The sequence below is a fragment of the Mercenaria mercenaria genome, chromosome 18 (genome assembly GCF_021730395.1).
Source record: "Mercenaria mercenaria strain notata chromosome 18, MADL_Memer_1, whole genome shotgun sequence".
NCBI lineage: Eukaryota > Metazoa > Mollusca > Bivalvia > Venerida > Veneridae > Mercenaria > Mercenaria mercenaria.
Genome location: NC_069378.1, coordinates 53,146,938 through 53,163,306, shown reverse-complemented (window position 1 = coordinate 53,163,306; position 16,369 = coordinate 53,146,938). Strand labels below are relative to the sequence as shown.

At 32.2% G+C, this 16,369-nt stretch overlaps 2 protein-coding genes across 2 annotated transcripts in view; both read right to left on the bottom strand.

Annotated features, from left to right (window-relative positions):
• Positions 1-16,369, bottom strand: part of LOC128546059 (uncharacterized) — a 160,238-nt gene that overhangs the window by 23,011 nt on the left and 120,858 nt on the right. The window lies entirely within an intron of this gene.
• LOC128550627 (uncharacterized) lies at positions 983-4,562 on the bottom strand. Its single transcript, XM_053529975.1, has 2 exons — positions 4,188-4,562; positions 983-2,902 (listed from the first exon to the last, which is right to left on the bottom strand). The coding sequence occupies exons 1-2, from the start codon at positions 4,292-4,294 to the stop codon at positions 2,536-2,538; spliced, it is 474 nt and encodes a 157-aa protein (XP_053385950.1). The 5' UTR covers positions 4,295-4,562; the 3' UTR covers positions 983-2,535.

The window sequence follows — 16,369 nt, the reverse complement described above, 5'->3', positions numbered from 1 at the left end:
TGGTAAATAACTATTTTAAGTTTCAAGTCAATAGCTTCGATAGTAACAGAGATATTTGCCTTTATCAAAAACTTAACCAAAAATTCTAAGTTAAAAAGGGACATAATTCTAACAAAATTCAAATCAGAGTTATGGGGATTGTTTCTACGCATGGAGACTTAAATAGTAAATTAGTATTTTAAGTTTCAAGTCAGTAGCTTTGATAGTAACAGAGATATTTGACTTTATAATAAAATTTAACAGAAAATTCTTAATTAAAAAGGGGCATAATTTTGTAAAAATTCAAATCAGAGTTATGGGGATTATTCTTCTTTGTGTAGACTTCGATAGTAAATAACTATTTTAAGTTTCAAGTCAATAGCTTTGATAGTAACAGAGATATTTGACTTTATCACAAACTTTAACCAAAAATACTAAGTTAAAAGGGGCATAATTCTATCAAAATTCAGAGTTACGGGGATTATTTCTCCTGGTGTAGACTTCGATAGTAAATAAATATTATAAGTTTCAAGACAATAGCTTTGATAGTAACAGAGATATTTGACTTTATCAAAAACTATAACCAAAATGCTTAATTAAAAAGGGGCATAATTCTGTAAAAATTCAATCAGGGTTATGGGGATTGTTCTTCCTTGTGTAGACTTTGATAGTAAATAAGTATTTTAAGTTTCAAGTCAATAGCTTTGACAGTAACAGCGATATTTGACTTTATCAAAAAATTTAACCCAACGGAGACGCCGACGCCGGAGAGAGTGCAATAGCTCTACTTTTTCTTCGAAAAGTCGAGCTAAAAACAGGCACATCCAAATTTATATCACCTACCGCATAGTGATGATATAATAACTCAAACCCTATTACCGTTATAAACACTTTTTCATATCGCGCATAATATAATTAAACTATGTTGAGACGGTCCCCTTGAAAAATCTATCGCCTTAGGTGTCCACAGTCCACGTAGACTTAATCCGTAAATGTCTAATAATAGTTCGACACTCGGACACACATAACATAAAATGTATTTTCTGAAATTCTGTACTCAGTTTTCTGAAAATCTATTTATAGCATTTTTCATAAATATATGTTCCTTTTGTTAAGAATCAAACAACTCTATTTTAATACTTCTTTTAAAAGGTCATGCTTCCATTTATGTGCCAATGATTCCAAAATTAAGAGAATAGACATTTAAGAAACTTTAATTCGTTTGTGAATAACATACATTGTCAATTTATATACTTATATACTTAAAAACTATTATGGCATTTTAAAGGTGGTTAATCAGATTTTGATCAAGAATTGGATTTATTTGAAAGTTTAACCAATGATCATTTACACTTAATTGTGTTCATTGAGAGGTTAATACAATTAACATTTTCGCAGAAGGTATTCTCATAAATTGATTTTCCTATCCTGGTTGCCCGCCAACCGAAATAGAATTGTTTTAGCATATGTATGATTTTGATAAACATACTTTGCCTATGGAATGATATAAATATAAGAACTATGGTATCATATTTGTTAAATATTTACATTGACAATTACCTATTTAGCCAAAACTTATTACATATGCAAGTATGTATTTTTTATTATCTCCCTTTACCTATCTTGACTGCGCAACCGTGATACATGAGAAATATATTAATTCGGAACTAAACACTGTTTTAAAATTTGCCATTTGATTCCCAATTGTTGATATATCCCAGTAACTACCAAATTCAAATATAAGACAAGAAATCATATTAAAATCAAAAGAAACAGTCCGCTTTTTGAAAACTTTCACAATAAAGGGGAGTAATTACAAAAATGTATAAAAATAATAAAACATGCGTTTTTAAGAGATCTCATTCTGTGTAATGGGCCTTTTTGTTCACTAAATAAATCTCTAACGGAACGTACTGAAAATGAAAAATATCATTAAATTTTAGTCAAATGTGACTGACCACCTTTAAGAAATGATATTGCCCTGCGTACCTGAAGACATTACCTGTTCTATTTGGTTAATAATTCATTTTTAAAGAAAACGTGTTAGTGTTAGAAGCAGTTCAAATATTCGGAAAAAATTTCGAGTATAATTTTAATTGTTTGCTGTAACAGATTCCACCGTCAGTTTTTAGTTTATCATAAAATTACAAAAAGGAAGCACATTGTAACAAAAAAATCCATCAATTCTAAATTCTTGGACTTGAGATAAAACACATTACAAAATCACAAAAAAAATAAATATAATCGTTAAATAACTGGACCAAAGACAATCAATATAACAATAGTCTGAGTATAAAAAAATAGACTTTAAGTTAACAATCTTATCAAATTAGAGTACATATCCATAAAAATTAATTTTCTAAAACTGTAGCATGTAATAACATTCCATATAAAAGTGTAAATCGTACAGGGTGTCAGACATTGATATTTATCAATCTATGTATATTAATAAATATTTATGGCACTTTAAGTTAAAATAATCATCTGAATCACATGTATAATTTCATATATTTTAAATTTTATCGAAAATCATAACAACATAAGTAACATCCGTAATCATAAATAATCGAGCCCGAAGTCATCGGAATCATTATCAAAATCAAAACCAACTGCTCCTAGACTGAACAAACTGTGTTCCTGCCAATTACATGAATATGTGCCATCAGGATTCGAACCTGCACCGTCTGGTTTAAGATGCCACATTCCTCCAGGCCCGCCAATACCTCGAACTGACACTGACAAGCCTCCATTCCCTGTTGACATCTTCTTTGGCGGAATACTTCCAGTCACAATTACGGGTATTTCTCCGCATTTTTCAAGCCTATAAAGCTGTCTGAACACCCAAAGACGTCTATTATCCGTTGTAAACCATTTTGAATCCCGTTTCGTTACCCGAATCTTCGGAAAACTTGACAGTTGGCACCTATGTAAAAATCAAACATACAAATATTGTGCCCACTGAACTATTACATGCACATACTGACTGAAAATTCTCCATATTCTGATATCATTTTATTTTTAAAAATAACTTGTCAGATAGAAGATTTTAAATGATATATTAAATGTCGGGGTCCAACTATGCGAACTTGACATCAGAAAAGCACTCTTACAAAATTTGTTTGAGCAGTCTTAAAACTGATAATTTGCAATGTTGGATTTTGTTCCTGGTCTCGAATTCAGTTTAATAAACTTTCAACAAAATGATAGTTTTGTTCAGAAGAGTTGCAACGCATTTGATCCCTTTAAAACATAGATTTATATTTTACAGGATATGCTCGAAACAAAAAAAATGAACATCAGTACGATTTATTATGCATTTCATAATTATGCCTTTCAACGGTTGATTGTTGTAAGAATGCACCTGGTTCTGTCAATTTAAAAATTGCCACATTTCACTAGAACTGAACAGTTCTTTAAATAAGCATGAAAGAATATAAATAATCAGGATTTGGTTTTGAAAATTCAGACAAAAGTATAAACATAAATGTGGCTGCTTGACCCAAAATGAAGTTTATAAAACATTTAAACATTATGGCGTTATAATGTTGTTTGACATCATGGTAAGATGACCTCATAATGTTTGACATCATGGTAAGGTGACCTCATAATGTTTGACATCATGGTAAGGTGACCTCATAATGTTGCGCGTTATTATTTTCCGGGTCAAATTTACACTTAAGATCTAAGTACAATATGTATTTTTAACACAAACATCAGTTTCAAACTTCGATCCCGGGCTACGTAATGTGACAATACTGCATCTGGAAGAATTGCACAGCAACATTAAACGTTATGATCAAATATATGTGCTACACTGTATTTTCATAAATTGCTTGTGAAAATCTCTTTTGACCGTGATGTTTTTATCAATCTGTCGAATGCGGGTTTGAGAAAATAGAACGTTTTCAATAACAGATTAAACCCACATAACCAGAGAGATTTATCTAAAATTACAGTTCATATTAATTTGTTGTCAGTTATTAAGAAAATGATACCTCGACATGCCAACGTATCATGATAAACTAAGGGATTAAGATAAACAGAGAGGTGCTTGACTGTTTTAAAGTAAGGAACTAAAAACAAGTTTCAAAATAGCGGTTTATGATATAGGAAAATCAAATATATATTAAGTTTAAATTGATCGGTTAACAACCATTTATATTTATTCATTGTATGTTTTACGTTTTTTAAAGCTAAAATCTGATTACCTTCCTTCACATAAATCATCGAGAGTTTCTCCGATCATTGTCCCATTTTTAAATCTGTTTTTGATAGAACTTTGGCAATAATATATTTCCGATGGTTTTAATAGCATTGTTTTGTTGTTGTTTTTTTAATAATAGTTTTTCTTTTCTTCACAAACGTTTGAACCCTACTGTACAACACTTGGGTCCGCTTCTGATTTTTTAAAATCCTTATGAAGTCTTATCAAATTTTAATATTTTGTTACCACATTAAACAATTGAGGATAATCAAATAACTGCAATGAATTACAAATCAAGTGATCAGGACTTCCATTACCTTGATTTCGAAAAAGATGTATGTCATTTACATTTTTAGCTCGACATGTAACATTTGAAACAAATAAATAGAAAATGGAATATCCAGACACGTGTTTGGCTCATGAACGCGTTCTACTTTAATTTTACGTAGGTTAGATAAAATAATTACGGGTCAATACAATGTTTATCGAAAAAAAACAATATATATTTATAGTTATATGATACACTACTGGTATGGGAAATTTGTTTCTTGTATTGTTAACAGTAAACAAACATTTTCACAAGTTGTCATTCATGCAGGTATATCTCGGTAGGCAAATAAATGTTATGGGGAACAGAACAGCTCCTTTAAATGCACATGTTTATTATAATAAGATTAATACGCATTAATATGTTGATATTCCTTTTGATCTTTAATGTGCTGTCTTGACTTTTGTTTCATTCATTTAGTTATAATTTTTTTTTTTATTTATTTATTTATTTATTTATTGATGCCCGTCATGAATCTACATCATTTCAGCAGTGTCCCAACAGTTGACCGAAAATTAAATATTTTCCTTGTTTCTTTTTTTAGCTATATATGTGTCGCAACAGCTCTACAAATAAGTTTATATGTATAACCAATTTATTACCATTAATTTGCCTTTACAAGGAAGAGATAAGTGTGGTTTATGGTTATATACTAGTACACATGATAATGTTTATATTTTTAGCTTAGTTTCAGAAAATATAAACTTACTGAAATTTTCACCCGTATCTTTGTCGTATCTCTAAATGCTTACTTCACGCATTGAAAGTGTTTAAAAGTGGCCACTTTCATTTAAGCAAAACAATAATTTAGATTTCCCTTTTTGTATTTTCTTTTAGAGATTAAATTATGCTTGCTGAAGGTCTATGGTTCTACCAAGGTATCTGTTCGTGATGAAATAATGCATGGAGGGGCACCTGTGGTCTTCTGCAAACTTGCATTTCTAATCAATTGTTGCCAGACACATTATCGTTGACAATTTTTCTAAATCTGTTCTTATACTCCTATCGTTCTTTATGTATGTTTATCAAGTTAATACAAATGGGTTTTTTTTCTATCTTTTAGGGGCAACCTAATTAGAAAACTATTTTGATTATCAATGTAATATACATTGTGTACTCGGAGAACTTAGTGTACATAATCAGTTGTAAACGCTTCAAACAAATCTATTATTGTATTACAAAAATATGACTGCCAGTGTGTTCAGCGGATTACAAAGAAAGTCAGTATAAACTGGTATTTGATCTTATAATAAACCTTACTATAAAAAGGAAACACAAAACGTTAGAAACGGCTATAACGACCGCCATTGACGAATCCATAATGGCACAGTGTGCCTCACATGCCATAATCATAATGGTCTCAATTAACCGGAACGTTAGACTAGCTCCTAGACTATGATATAAGTTTTTACATTTTTATGATTAAATGTAGTGAACTGAGCCAGTCTATATCCTATGTCCAATGTGATAATTTCAACATCATTCCTCTGTGAAAATCTCTAAAATAGACTGGCTTTTGTCTCTATGAAACTGAATTCGTCAAAAAAGGGAAAATGTAGAAATATATTTATTATCAGTCTAGTGGCTAGTCTACCGGAACGTCAGCATGTTCTGACGTTTACGCCATGAAAGAACGTCATAGTTGCGGGTGAAGGGGTGCTGAGTCATTTTCAGATGGATTGTCACATAATAATGACATTGTTGATGAAAAGAAGTAATACAAAATATGCTTATTAATTTCTAGACAATACATGAAATGAAAACACCAAGATAAAGATGAAGCAAGTATATATAATAAGTCAACTGATGTATGCCTTCTTGCAATTATAGCACGCAGGGTTTCATTGTGGCCCTCGGGCTAAAGCCTGCTGGTAATTATGACCTTAGGTGTGCCATTATTGGCAAGAAGGTACAACAAAGCCGTATATTAACCTCTTAATCATACTTTTTCCTTATGACCCTGGTGTTAGCGTGGGAAATCAAACGTCTGTAAACAGAAATGACGCCATGACATTTCGAACAGGCAAAACAGTAGTGAGTTCAGTTTAAGTTTTATTATGAAATCTTAACCTCAAACTTACCAGTCTCTAAGGGCTGAACATTTATTTCCTAGATCCTAATGTCCATAACAATTGTACAACTTTTAAAACTTTTTCTTTCCGTATTATAGGTTAACATGTAATAAACAGGTAAATACATGGTAGAGCGGTGTCTCTAAGTTATAGTGACCCTTGGAAAAGATGGAAGCCCTCGGCTATTATCACCTTGTCAGGGTCGTTATCATTCAAAGGTAACGATCGTTCTTGCTTTACCTTAATCATATGTTTCCTCTTACATTTCATTTTACCGTAAAATCATTTAATTTCGTGGGCATGAAATTTCGTGGTTTTGGTCAAAACGGCAATTTCGTGGGGATATGATTTCGTAGATTTTGGCTTTTCAACATAAAATCAATGTGAATTTTGCTTGTTCGTTGGGATTAAATTTCGTGGATTGACTCAACCACGAAATCCAAGAAAATTAGTCCCCCCCCCCCCCCCACCGAATATTAATGATTTCACAGTATGTTGAAATCGTTTAACAAACAAGTCAGTTACAATATGCAAAATGTAAAATGTGGAATTATTTCAAAAACTGATAGTGCTTACAACTTACGTGCAATCACGTATTCTTTCTCTTCGATTTAGGCATTCTCTTGTCATACAGAAGAAAAACTAATTTTATGTTTTGACCGAAGACGGGCATGGACGAGCACCTGGTTAAAATAAAACTTACCTTTTACAAGCCAGGTTGTTTGCTTTCTCACATGAAACATGCTGCACCCAAAACAAGGTTTCGAACCCACATTTGTTCTAAATCAGCAACATTGAACATTCGTCTACGAGGGTCACCCGTGCACGAATGGAATGTATCTCCAATTCTTGGGGCAAGGATATGGACCTATTTACATGTTAGTGTTCTTTCCGGACAATGTTAATGTTTAGTTCTAAATAAAATTTATAATTCATTTCGATATGTACATAATAAATTCAAAGAAACACAAAACATGGCATACTGTGTTTTTCTCTTTTATTTGAACAATTAGTGTCATTTAAGATGTATGTTTTTTATGTTTTTGTTAACAAATTCAGCAAAGATATTATAAAATAAAGCGTTTATCACAGACAATGTATAACAACCAACAGATATAAAGCATAACATGTGAATACAAACTTAAAGCCTTGCTCCGCTGCTACTCAAATTCTATTGTGTGTATGCAACCAATGATCACAATAGGTAACAGTTAACGGCCACGCGCTACAGGTATTTTATATAGTATTTATATAAATAAACTCTATTTCGACAGGCGTCACTGTTCATAGTCTGGATTTTCATGCATTTTCAGTGACAATTTAAGGTCAAAAGGTAGAACTGCAGCAGGTCTTTAAGAAAACTGCACGCGTATGTATTCCTTATCACTTAAAGATGTCAATCAATGTTAAGCTGCTCTTAGACAAATGTTTGTCACAATAATAACGCATTTCCAAAGGTATTATAATGATTATTGATTGGTATGTTATTGTATTTTATCAACCTGAAGTTATGAAATATTCCTTTTGAAGCGTAAAATGCCACAAAGCAAAATAATAGCAAACTTGTTTTGACTGAGACTTTTCACATAAATAATGTTTTATTACAGTAATATGGGCTAATAGAGACACGTGCATTATAATCACAACAAGTGAAAAGGTAACATATATTATAAATCAACAATCTCATTGTGTCTACTTTCAAACATAGGTTTTATAACAGTTTTACATAATTTCAAATCACGTACAGAACGTTACTGGTTATCCAAAGAAAAACAACACATATATCGTAATTGACACGAAAGAGTAACAACGAAATGTTTTATTGCAACATTGATAATGTCTAATATATCAAGAACATTTCAATGTAAAATACTTAAAACAGAACATTCTTTCAGGTCGGTGTTGAATAATACTCGTAAGTGAAAGTGCCTGAGAAATGCATCACATAATATCGACATTCTAAATGATTGAGTCAATCTTTACATGTTAAATGAACCGCAGAACATCTATGATACATCTCGCAGAAAATAAATAGCACGAATTACATTTAGCAGGAAAGACACTGTATTTCACAGAAAAATAAAACAACAACAACAAATAAAAAGAATATAAAAAAAAAAAAAAATAACCATAACCAATAGTAAAATGAGCATGTTTAAGCTTAAATAGTTTTATGAACATAAATAAGACATATAATCAGCAAATATTTTTCGTCTTCGGTCAGTTGGAAAATACATATGTATTCAGCCCCTCAAAACTTTGTTTAAAACCAAAGACCTAACCAGAATGATCAATACTTCCGAAACAAAACAATTGAAATTAAAACAGCAAGTAGAATAGGTATTATTGGTATTATTTTGAATAGTTTGTATCATTGGTCTATATATCATTTACATCTTTAACATTTCATGTTAACTTTTCGGAATGACCTAGCAGCATGAATTCTGGTAACCCTAACGTTTCGTATTTTCGTGGGCAAAATCATTAACATCCTTCAACGAATATTTCATTAAACCATAATGTGATATTCAACTAATATATTTAAATTACATATTATTAATGAGTTTATAAAGGTATTTATAAAGGTATTTATTGTAGTACTGTATTTTTGAAAGGCTACCATTTAGTTAAGTTAATGTTAAATTGTCACACTACTAAAAATAGACTATAAGATAGCTACCGTATCATAAAATCGCTTACCTTTTGTGATAAACTATTGACTTTTATATATGAAGAGTAATTGAATAACACATTACCTGATTTTTCGAAAACTAAGATACAAATCTAAGGGGAAACCAATTATGTATATGAAAAAAATGACGTTATACATTTATCATGTTTATACAGTAAACACTGTGTACCGAAACAAACAAACGTTATGTTTACTGTTCTGATAAACCATATTCATAAAACCATTGCCGCCGACAGTTTGATTACAGTTATTTATAACTTTTATCGATATAAAGCACATAATATTGCTAACTAAAATTAGAGTTTCTGAAAATCTATATTTAGACTGTTACGTATATATCGGTCATTTAAAATGCGTGAAAATGATAAATAAAGACTCTCAAGTTGCATGCTCCATACCTTGAAATATTGAATTATTAAATATATATAACAAGCCTAACATTAAACAATATTATCATTATGTTAATATATACACGCGCTCAGCAACCGATGCATATTTAATGAATTAGAAAATGGTAAAAATATTTGCACGCAAGGGAAAGCGTTCAATAAAAAAAAAAAGAATATAAAAAGGAAACATAACAATATCATTAAATCTAAGTACATGTAAACAAATATTTCTCAAAAAAGAAAAAATTATCAACAGTGTATATAAATAATTATATCGTAAACTTAATACGGCTTCTAATTTCTAAATATAAATAGCATTTACTAATCAATACATAATATATATTTATACCCTGACATGTTTCTAAACAAAATTCTAACATGGCTCGATTTTATTTCCAGTTAAACAATGAAGAAGATTTTCTGCGATAAACAACGGTTGACGCTCGGACCGGTAAGAGAGCACTATGACGCAAATTGTGACGTCAAATTGCCGCATTACATCCGGTTCATTACACCTCGGGTAAATGAAGTCCAGCATAATATCTATTAAATTATTTCAATGAGCATGGAAGAATGAAAATAACCAAGGCCGTCTTAAGTTTTATCGTCTAACTTACCAGGTCGATCGTTCAAATGGTTCAGTATTAACCACTCGGGCAAACGGCAAATTCCTACGCATCTGAACTCTGAACCGTGGTAAATTAGAAGAAAAACCGCTCGAAATCCTTGATTATTTAAGAAATAATGTATCTCATTTAGTGATTTGTCGCTAAATAAATCATTGTTTGGAGTTCAGATGCGAAGGAATCATATCACAAGGGCGCAGCACTTAATACGCATCTGAACGACAAACAAAGACTTAATTCAAGAGCAAATCACTAAATGAGATATAATTTTTAGATTCTATCACGTTACCAAGGACTTTATGGTACATCCTTGACGGCATTCAATAAATATTCGCCCGTTTTCAATCGGTTTCTTTTCCAGCGCGCCGCCATGCCGTTTGACGCTACATGACGTAATAATTGTGACGTCAAAACAGTGTATTGTTGTATAATAATTCACTGTGTTCAGTCTTCTTTGTTTGATAGGAAAATAAATCGGATCGTGATAGAATTGTTAATATTATCATGATTCCAGTAAATTTGTGTCATCATTACAGCCTGATAAATATACAGTACCAAAAGTAGTTTATGTATCAGGTTTGGGCACGAGGCTGCAGTTACGGAAATTTTGAAACTATCTTATTAGAATAACATTTGACTTCGTGTTAAACTTTAAAGTGTATTTTAATCAATCATCACAGAGGATATACGTCGCGCCCGTAGATCGACCTCACGACCCCGCGATAAAAAACTTCTGAAACAGGATGTCAAAAACCTTTGCGTTTTTAAACCGGAAAAGTGTATATATCATGGCGCTTGAAGTTTTGACTACTAAAAAGGTTATGTGTCATTGATACTTTTACAATATTGCGTTAATAGTAATCAGAGTCAGAGTCACGTACGTACTCATCATCTGAATCATCAAACCCGTAGTCATCGGAGTCAACGTCATCATCAGAGTCGGAATAAAACGATCCTATGCTGGAGAAACAACTTTCTGGCCAAGTGCACGAAAATGTGCCGTCCACCATTTGGTTTCTTATACCATGTTCCATCAGGTTCGCCAGCACCGCGGACTGATATTGATGTGCCGCCATTGTATGTTGTCATTTTTCTTGACGGAATGTCTCCAGTCTCAATTACGGGTATTTCTCCACATTTCCCTAGCCTGAAAAGATGCCTAAATACCCACAGACGTCTGTTATCTGTTGTAAACCATTTTGAATCCCTTTTAGACACACGAATCATTGGAAAGCTTGACCGAGAGCACCTAGGTGTAAAGAAACATACACATTTTTTGTATTCAATTTCATTTTCAATATATAATTTGTATTCACATGTTATAATACTTTAATAGAAATTTAACTGATTACTTTTTTCTCTTCTAAACAGATATGAATATGTTATATGTGTATGAAGAAAGTAAAGTACATAATATGCAACTCTGTTTTCACTAGCGGTAAGACATAATTCATCTGGAAAGTTAACGTAAACTACTAATAGTCTGCTTCAACATGTTCATGAGTCGCACATTTGGGTTTCTAATAAGCTTTCAAACAAACATCGCTGGCACTGTAGTATGATAAATACATATATATCTTATTACCTTCCTTCACATAAATCATCTAGAGTTTCTCCGATACTTTTCCCATTTGAAAATTTGTTATTTATAGAATTCTGACAAAAATATATTTCCGATGGTTTTAACAGCATTGTTATTTTTGAATTTATCAGTATCACACTCGACTTTAAGCTTGTCTATAAAGAAACTGTAACTAGTTATAACTCAGCAGATCAGAAAATTCCGTAAATCCTACTACTTTTGTTTTAATTTTCGAAAAAGATATACGTAATTTACCTTTTTAGCTCGTCGTGTATCTATTAAAAGTATTTAAATAGAAAATAGAATATCCAGTTACGTGTTTATCTCATGAATGTATATGAAATATATTGATATTACCAACCGTTGATAAAATGCTTTAAAACTATAAAAGCGGAACCTTTAGTTCACTAAAATTCTCATCAATCTCGATGGCAACAAATTTTTGTTTCATGTCGGCCTGACTGAAGATGTGATTTAGGGTGTAATTTATGGAGAATAATAATGATCGCCCGAATGTACTCGTACCCGATGAATAATATGTGCGGGAAGGAATTGAGGTTGTGATGATATTGATAACAGTATAGGAATGAATGTCATATGTTTTTGTTTTACACACTTGTATAACCCAAAACCGAAGTACACATATCCGATCGTAAATATGTTTAGGAGGTTTCGGGTTTTATAAGTGTGTTAAACAAAAATATGTCATTTATTACTTAATTTTTCTTTTTATAGTCAATTTTTTTAAGTCGTTCATTTTGTAAAAGTATCTGCAAATCTGAAAACTATTTCAAATCTCTTTACTGGCAGTATAAATAAAAAGTAGTCCTACATCGGGAACAGCACAAAGGTTATCCGAATAAATTTGTTTTACACACTTGTAAAACATTCTGATAGTCAATCAAATTGAAAGAAACGGTCCAAAAATAAGACAATATGAGTGGAGAGGAGCTGATAAGAGAATTAAAGTGATATCTTTTAATGTAGTTCGTCTTCACTAAAAACCGATTTAGTTTCTTTTACGAAAAGTGTACATTTGGGGGGGGGGGGGGGGAATGCGAAAATATTGCCAAGATAACTATGATATGTAATTTCTCTCCACTGTTTGTTTATGTTGCTTCATATCATTAATGCCGGTTCACATCGCCGAAACATTTTTAAATGAAAATTGTCTATAACTCCAAATATTTCCAAAAATACAAAGTGCCTGGCTACCATCTTCCCCTTTCATAACAAATTTGAAGCCGGCGGTGAACCATTATCATTTGACAATGGAACATAAACGGCGATTGGCTTTAAAATTTGAAAAAATAATGACCAATAGAAACGGGCCTTTTAAATGAGATGTATTTCCTTCCACAATCCTTCATTTCGAATGGGAACTGGAAGACAAACGAAAATGTTCAATGATGCGGAAAGAAACAAGTATACGATGAAGTACGCAATGTGCACTTTTCTTATTGACAAAAATGTTGCCATCTTGAGATCTTGTTTGTGCATATATGTACATAATGTATGTGCTGGTGGAAACATTTCAATGAGAGATGATGAAATAGATGAAAAAATACTTAAAATGTTTCATGGGATCCCAGCTAAATATTGATTTTGATTATATTCTTATTAAGTTAAATAAGACTTCTACTTTCACTATAAAAAACCTTGAAAAGCAGGGGAAAAGCTTGAACTAAAAGAGCAACATTCTATCTTTTCTGAAGCGTTAACCTTGTGGATCTTTTTAAAAGGACAAATTAATTTTATATAGGATGTAATTAGACCAGGAAGTAAGAAGTGCTTGGTAATACCCCAATCACACATACGGCGCGGAAAGCTACGTCTAGCCACGAATAAAAACGTAGTAATCCGTATCGGCCCGTATTGAAACGTACCTGAGACGTACCTTAATGTAGTAAGCCGTATCAATTCGTACCAATTCGTACGGCTCAGGTACGGATCGATACGGGTTACTACGTTTCTATCCGTAGCTCAACGTAGCTATTTGCGCCGTATGTGTGACTGTGGTATTAAGCTGCAAATAGCTTAACCAGTTATCTATATTGACGTAAACCATGCACAAAATGAAACATAAGATAAATATCTAAATTCAGGTCAGTTTCAGAAAAATATATAGAATATTTCCGAGTGTATTCATAAATTTTAACATGAAAGTGCGCACATTCTTTATGCATGTGTGCCTTTTGAATGAGATTGTTAAGAGATTATTCATCATTCATGTTCTACCGCGTTCAGATCTGACTCAGTGCTGTTATATTGAAAAATATGTCTTATTACTTTGCTTTTGTATTGATGTGTACATACAGTGTATTTCAACAGTATTTGTTATAAATGCATTTCAAAGAGCTTAAAATTCGGTCTGACATGGGGCTATTCCTGTCTGTTGTCAGCTATTGATGATATGTTCACTACAAAATTGCCCGATTTATAAGAAAAATAAATAAAACATTAATTTTTTAAAAAAGCAAATATTCAAGTTTGCACGCGCTATAGGCTCGTATAACTTTTAATTTTATTCTAACATTAGTAGTTTTAGTGATAGCGTTATAATACCTAAGCATGTTACTGGCCTGTAAGAGGTCATAAGTAGGTACTTCCAATTTTCTAGACATACATTCATGGCTGTCTGATCAAACGCAGAGAATTCAGGTCCTACTGAAGTCCTTCATATAGATTTTTTTTTCTGTGGGAATGCAAAAAAAACAACAAAAAAAAACAACAATTTCTTAGAAAAGAAACCTTAGATGTTTAAGAATCGCTCAAATAGGATGAGTGCACAAAATACTGCCTGTAGGTTAGGGTTAGGTCAAACATAGGTTTAAAAATGTACATTCAATGCGTCCCTACGGTATATTTTTGCTTATTAGACGCACTCATTTATAAGATGCAGCACCTGCTTACAAGATGCGCGCCCCCCCCCCCCCACTACTCTTTGAACTGGAAATATGTCTCCACATAATGCCTCTTAGCAGCGATAATATATGCGGTATACTCAATGTTGGAGAATTAAAGGAAGTCTAAGTGATTCTGATTTATAAGGAATAATGGCCATAAGAAGTTTGAAATTTGTCATTATTTTAAGATTTGTCCTGTGCAGCAGGTACGGAGTGAACTACAATAATTATATCCAAGCATAAAACAACATTCCCGTGCATATATTTTGTAAAACTTCGAAATCTGTTTTATAGCCTGGAATTTTACACAGCTGATTTTCTGACAGACAACTTTAAAATTCTACATCGTTTAAGCAAATGTCACAGGGTGAGAAAATGTGCAGCCAGACCGGGACTCGAACCCGAGGCCACGGAATACCGTTCCGATGTTCTACCGACTGAGCTACCCGGCCGCCTACACATTTTCTCCCCGTTTTAATATTCAAGTCCTATACCGTGACATACTTCCCCGCTATATGAAATTCGTAATGGGATAGAGTTTCTAAGGAAGCACAAAAGTTTCATAACTGTCCGATGAATTTATTTTCTATAACTTATACCTACCGACTGGCATTGGCCATTGCTAACATTACCTTAGCTAATATTCTGGACAGAAGTGGCAATACAAGTTGTTAAAATTCCTTATTTTGTGCTAAGTGGTTGTATACAAGTTAAGCAGATCACAGCTATGCATACATATATATTCCAATTAACATTTTGCTGGTGAGGCTGGTGGAAGCTCACGCTTTTCTGCCTAGTAAAACAGTGCTGAAACATACGATAATGTTGCCTTCATTATAGTATACAAACAAGTTTAAACAGGTACCAGATAGGTGCGGGACCACTAAATTAGGAGTATATTCTATAAAGTAATTGTAACATATCGACAAAAGGACATTCTGATTTACTAGTATACTTTAACTGATATTTTTATTATTATTTCCGAAAGAATTAACGTCAGTCTAAGTAATAACACGAAACATTAAATCTTAAATGATATTTTAACTTCTTTGAAACGGTCATGTGATTTCCTGGATCACGATACATTAACAATGGTCGCCAGGAGACGTAGTCGCTGTAGGAGCCTACTGTTGTTGTTGTTTGTTTGTTGTTGTTTTTTTTTTTTGTTTTTTTTTTTGTTTGTTTGTTTGTTGTTTTTTGTTTGTTTGTTTTTTTACTTTTTTTGCTGTAACAGGAAGAAGAACGAGGCTAAAACATTCTGGGGCAATAAATAAAAGTGTTTGGTTACTGCTATAGATGCTCCAATATTGTTCTGTACAGGTTTACACTTGTAGTGAAACTACAACTATTCGACAAGTATCTTCAATTAACAAAAACATATTATTTCAGTCGGTGAAACATGAATTTTATATCTTATGTTAGTACATGTATTAATTTAACATTTTATGGACTGATTAACCATTCTTCGGATTGTCTAGTTTATATACAATTTTCAAATAACACACTGGCCTAGATTCTAGCAAATAGTCCGATTTGACGTGCAAGTAAATAAAGCAATATAACGAGGAGATATACCGAAACAATATCACAC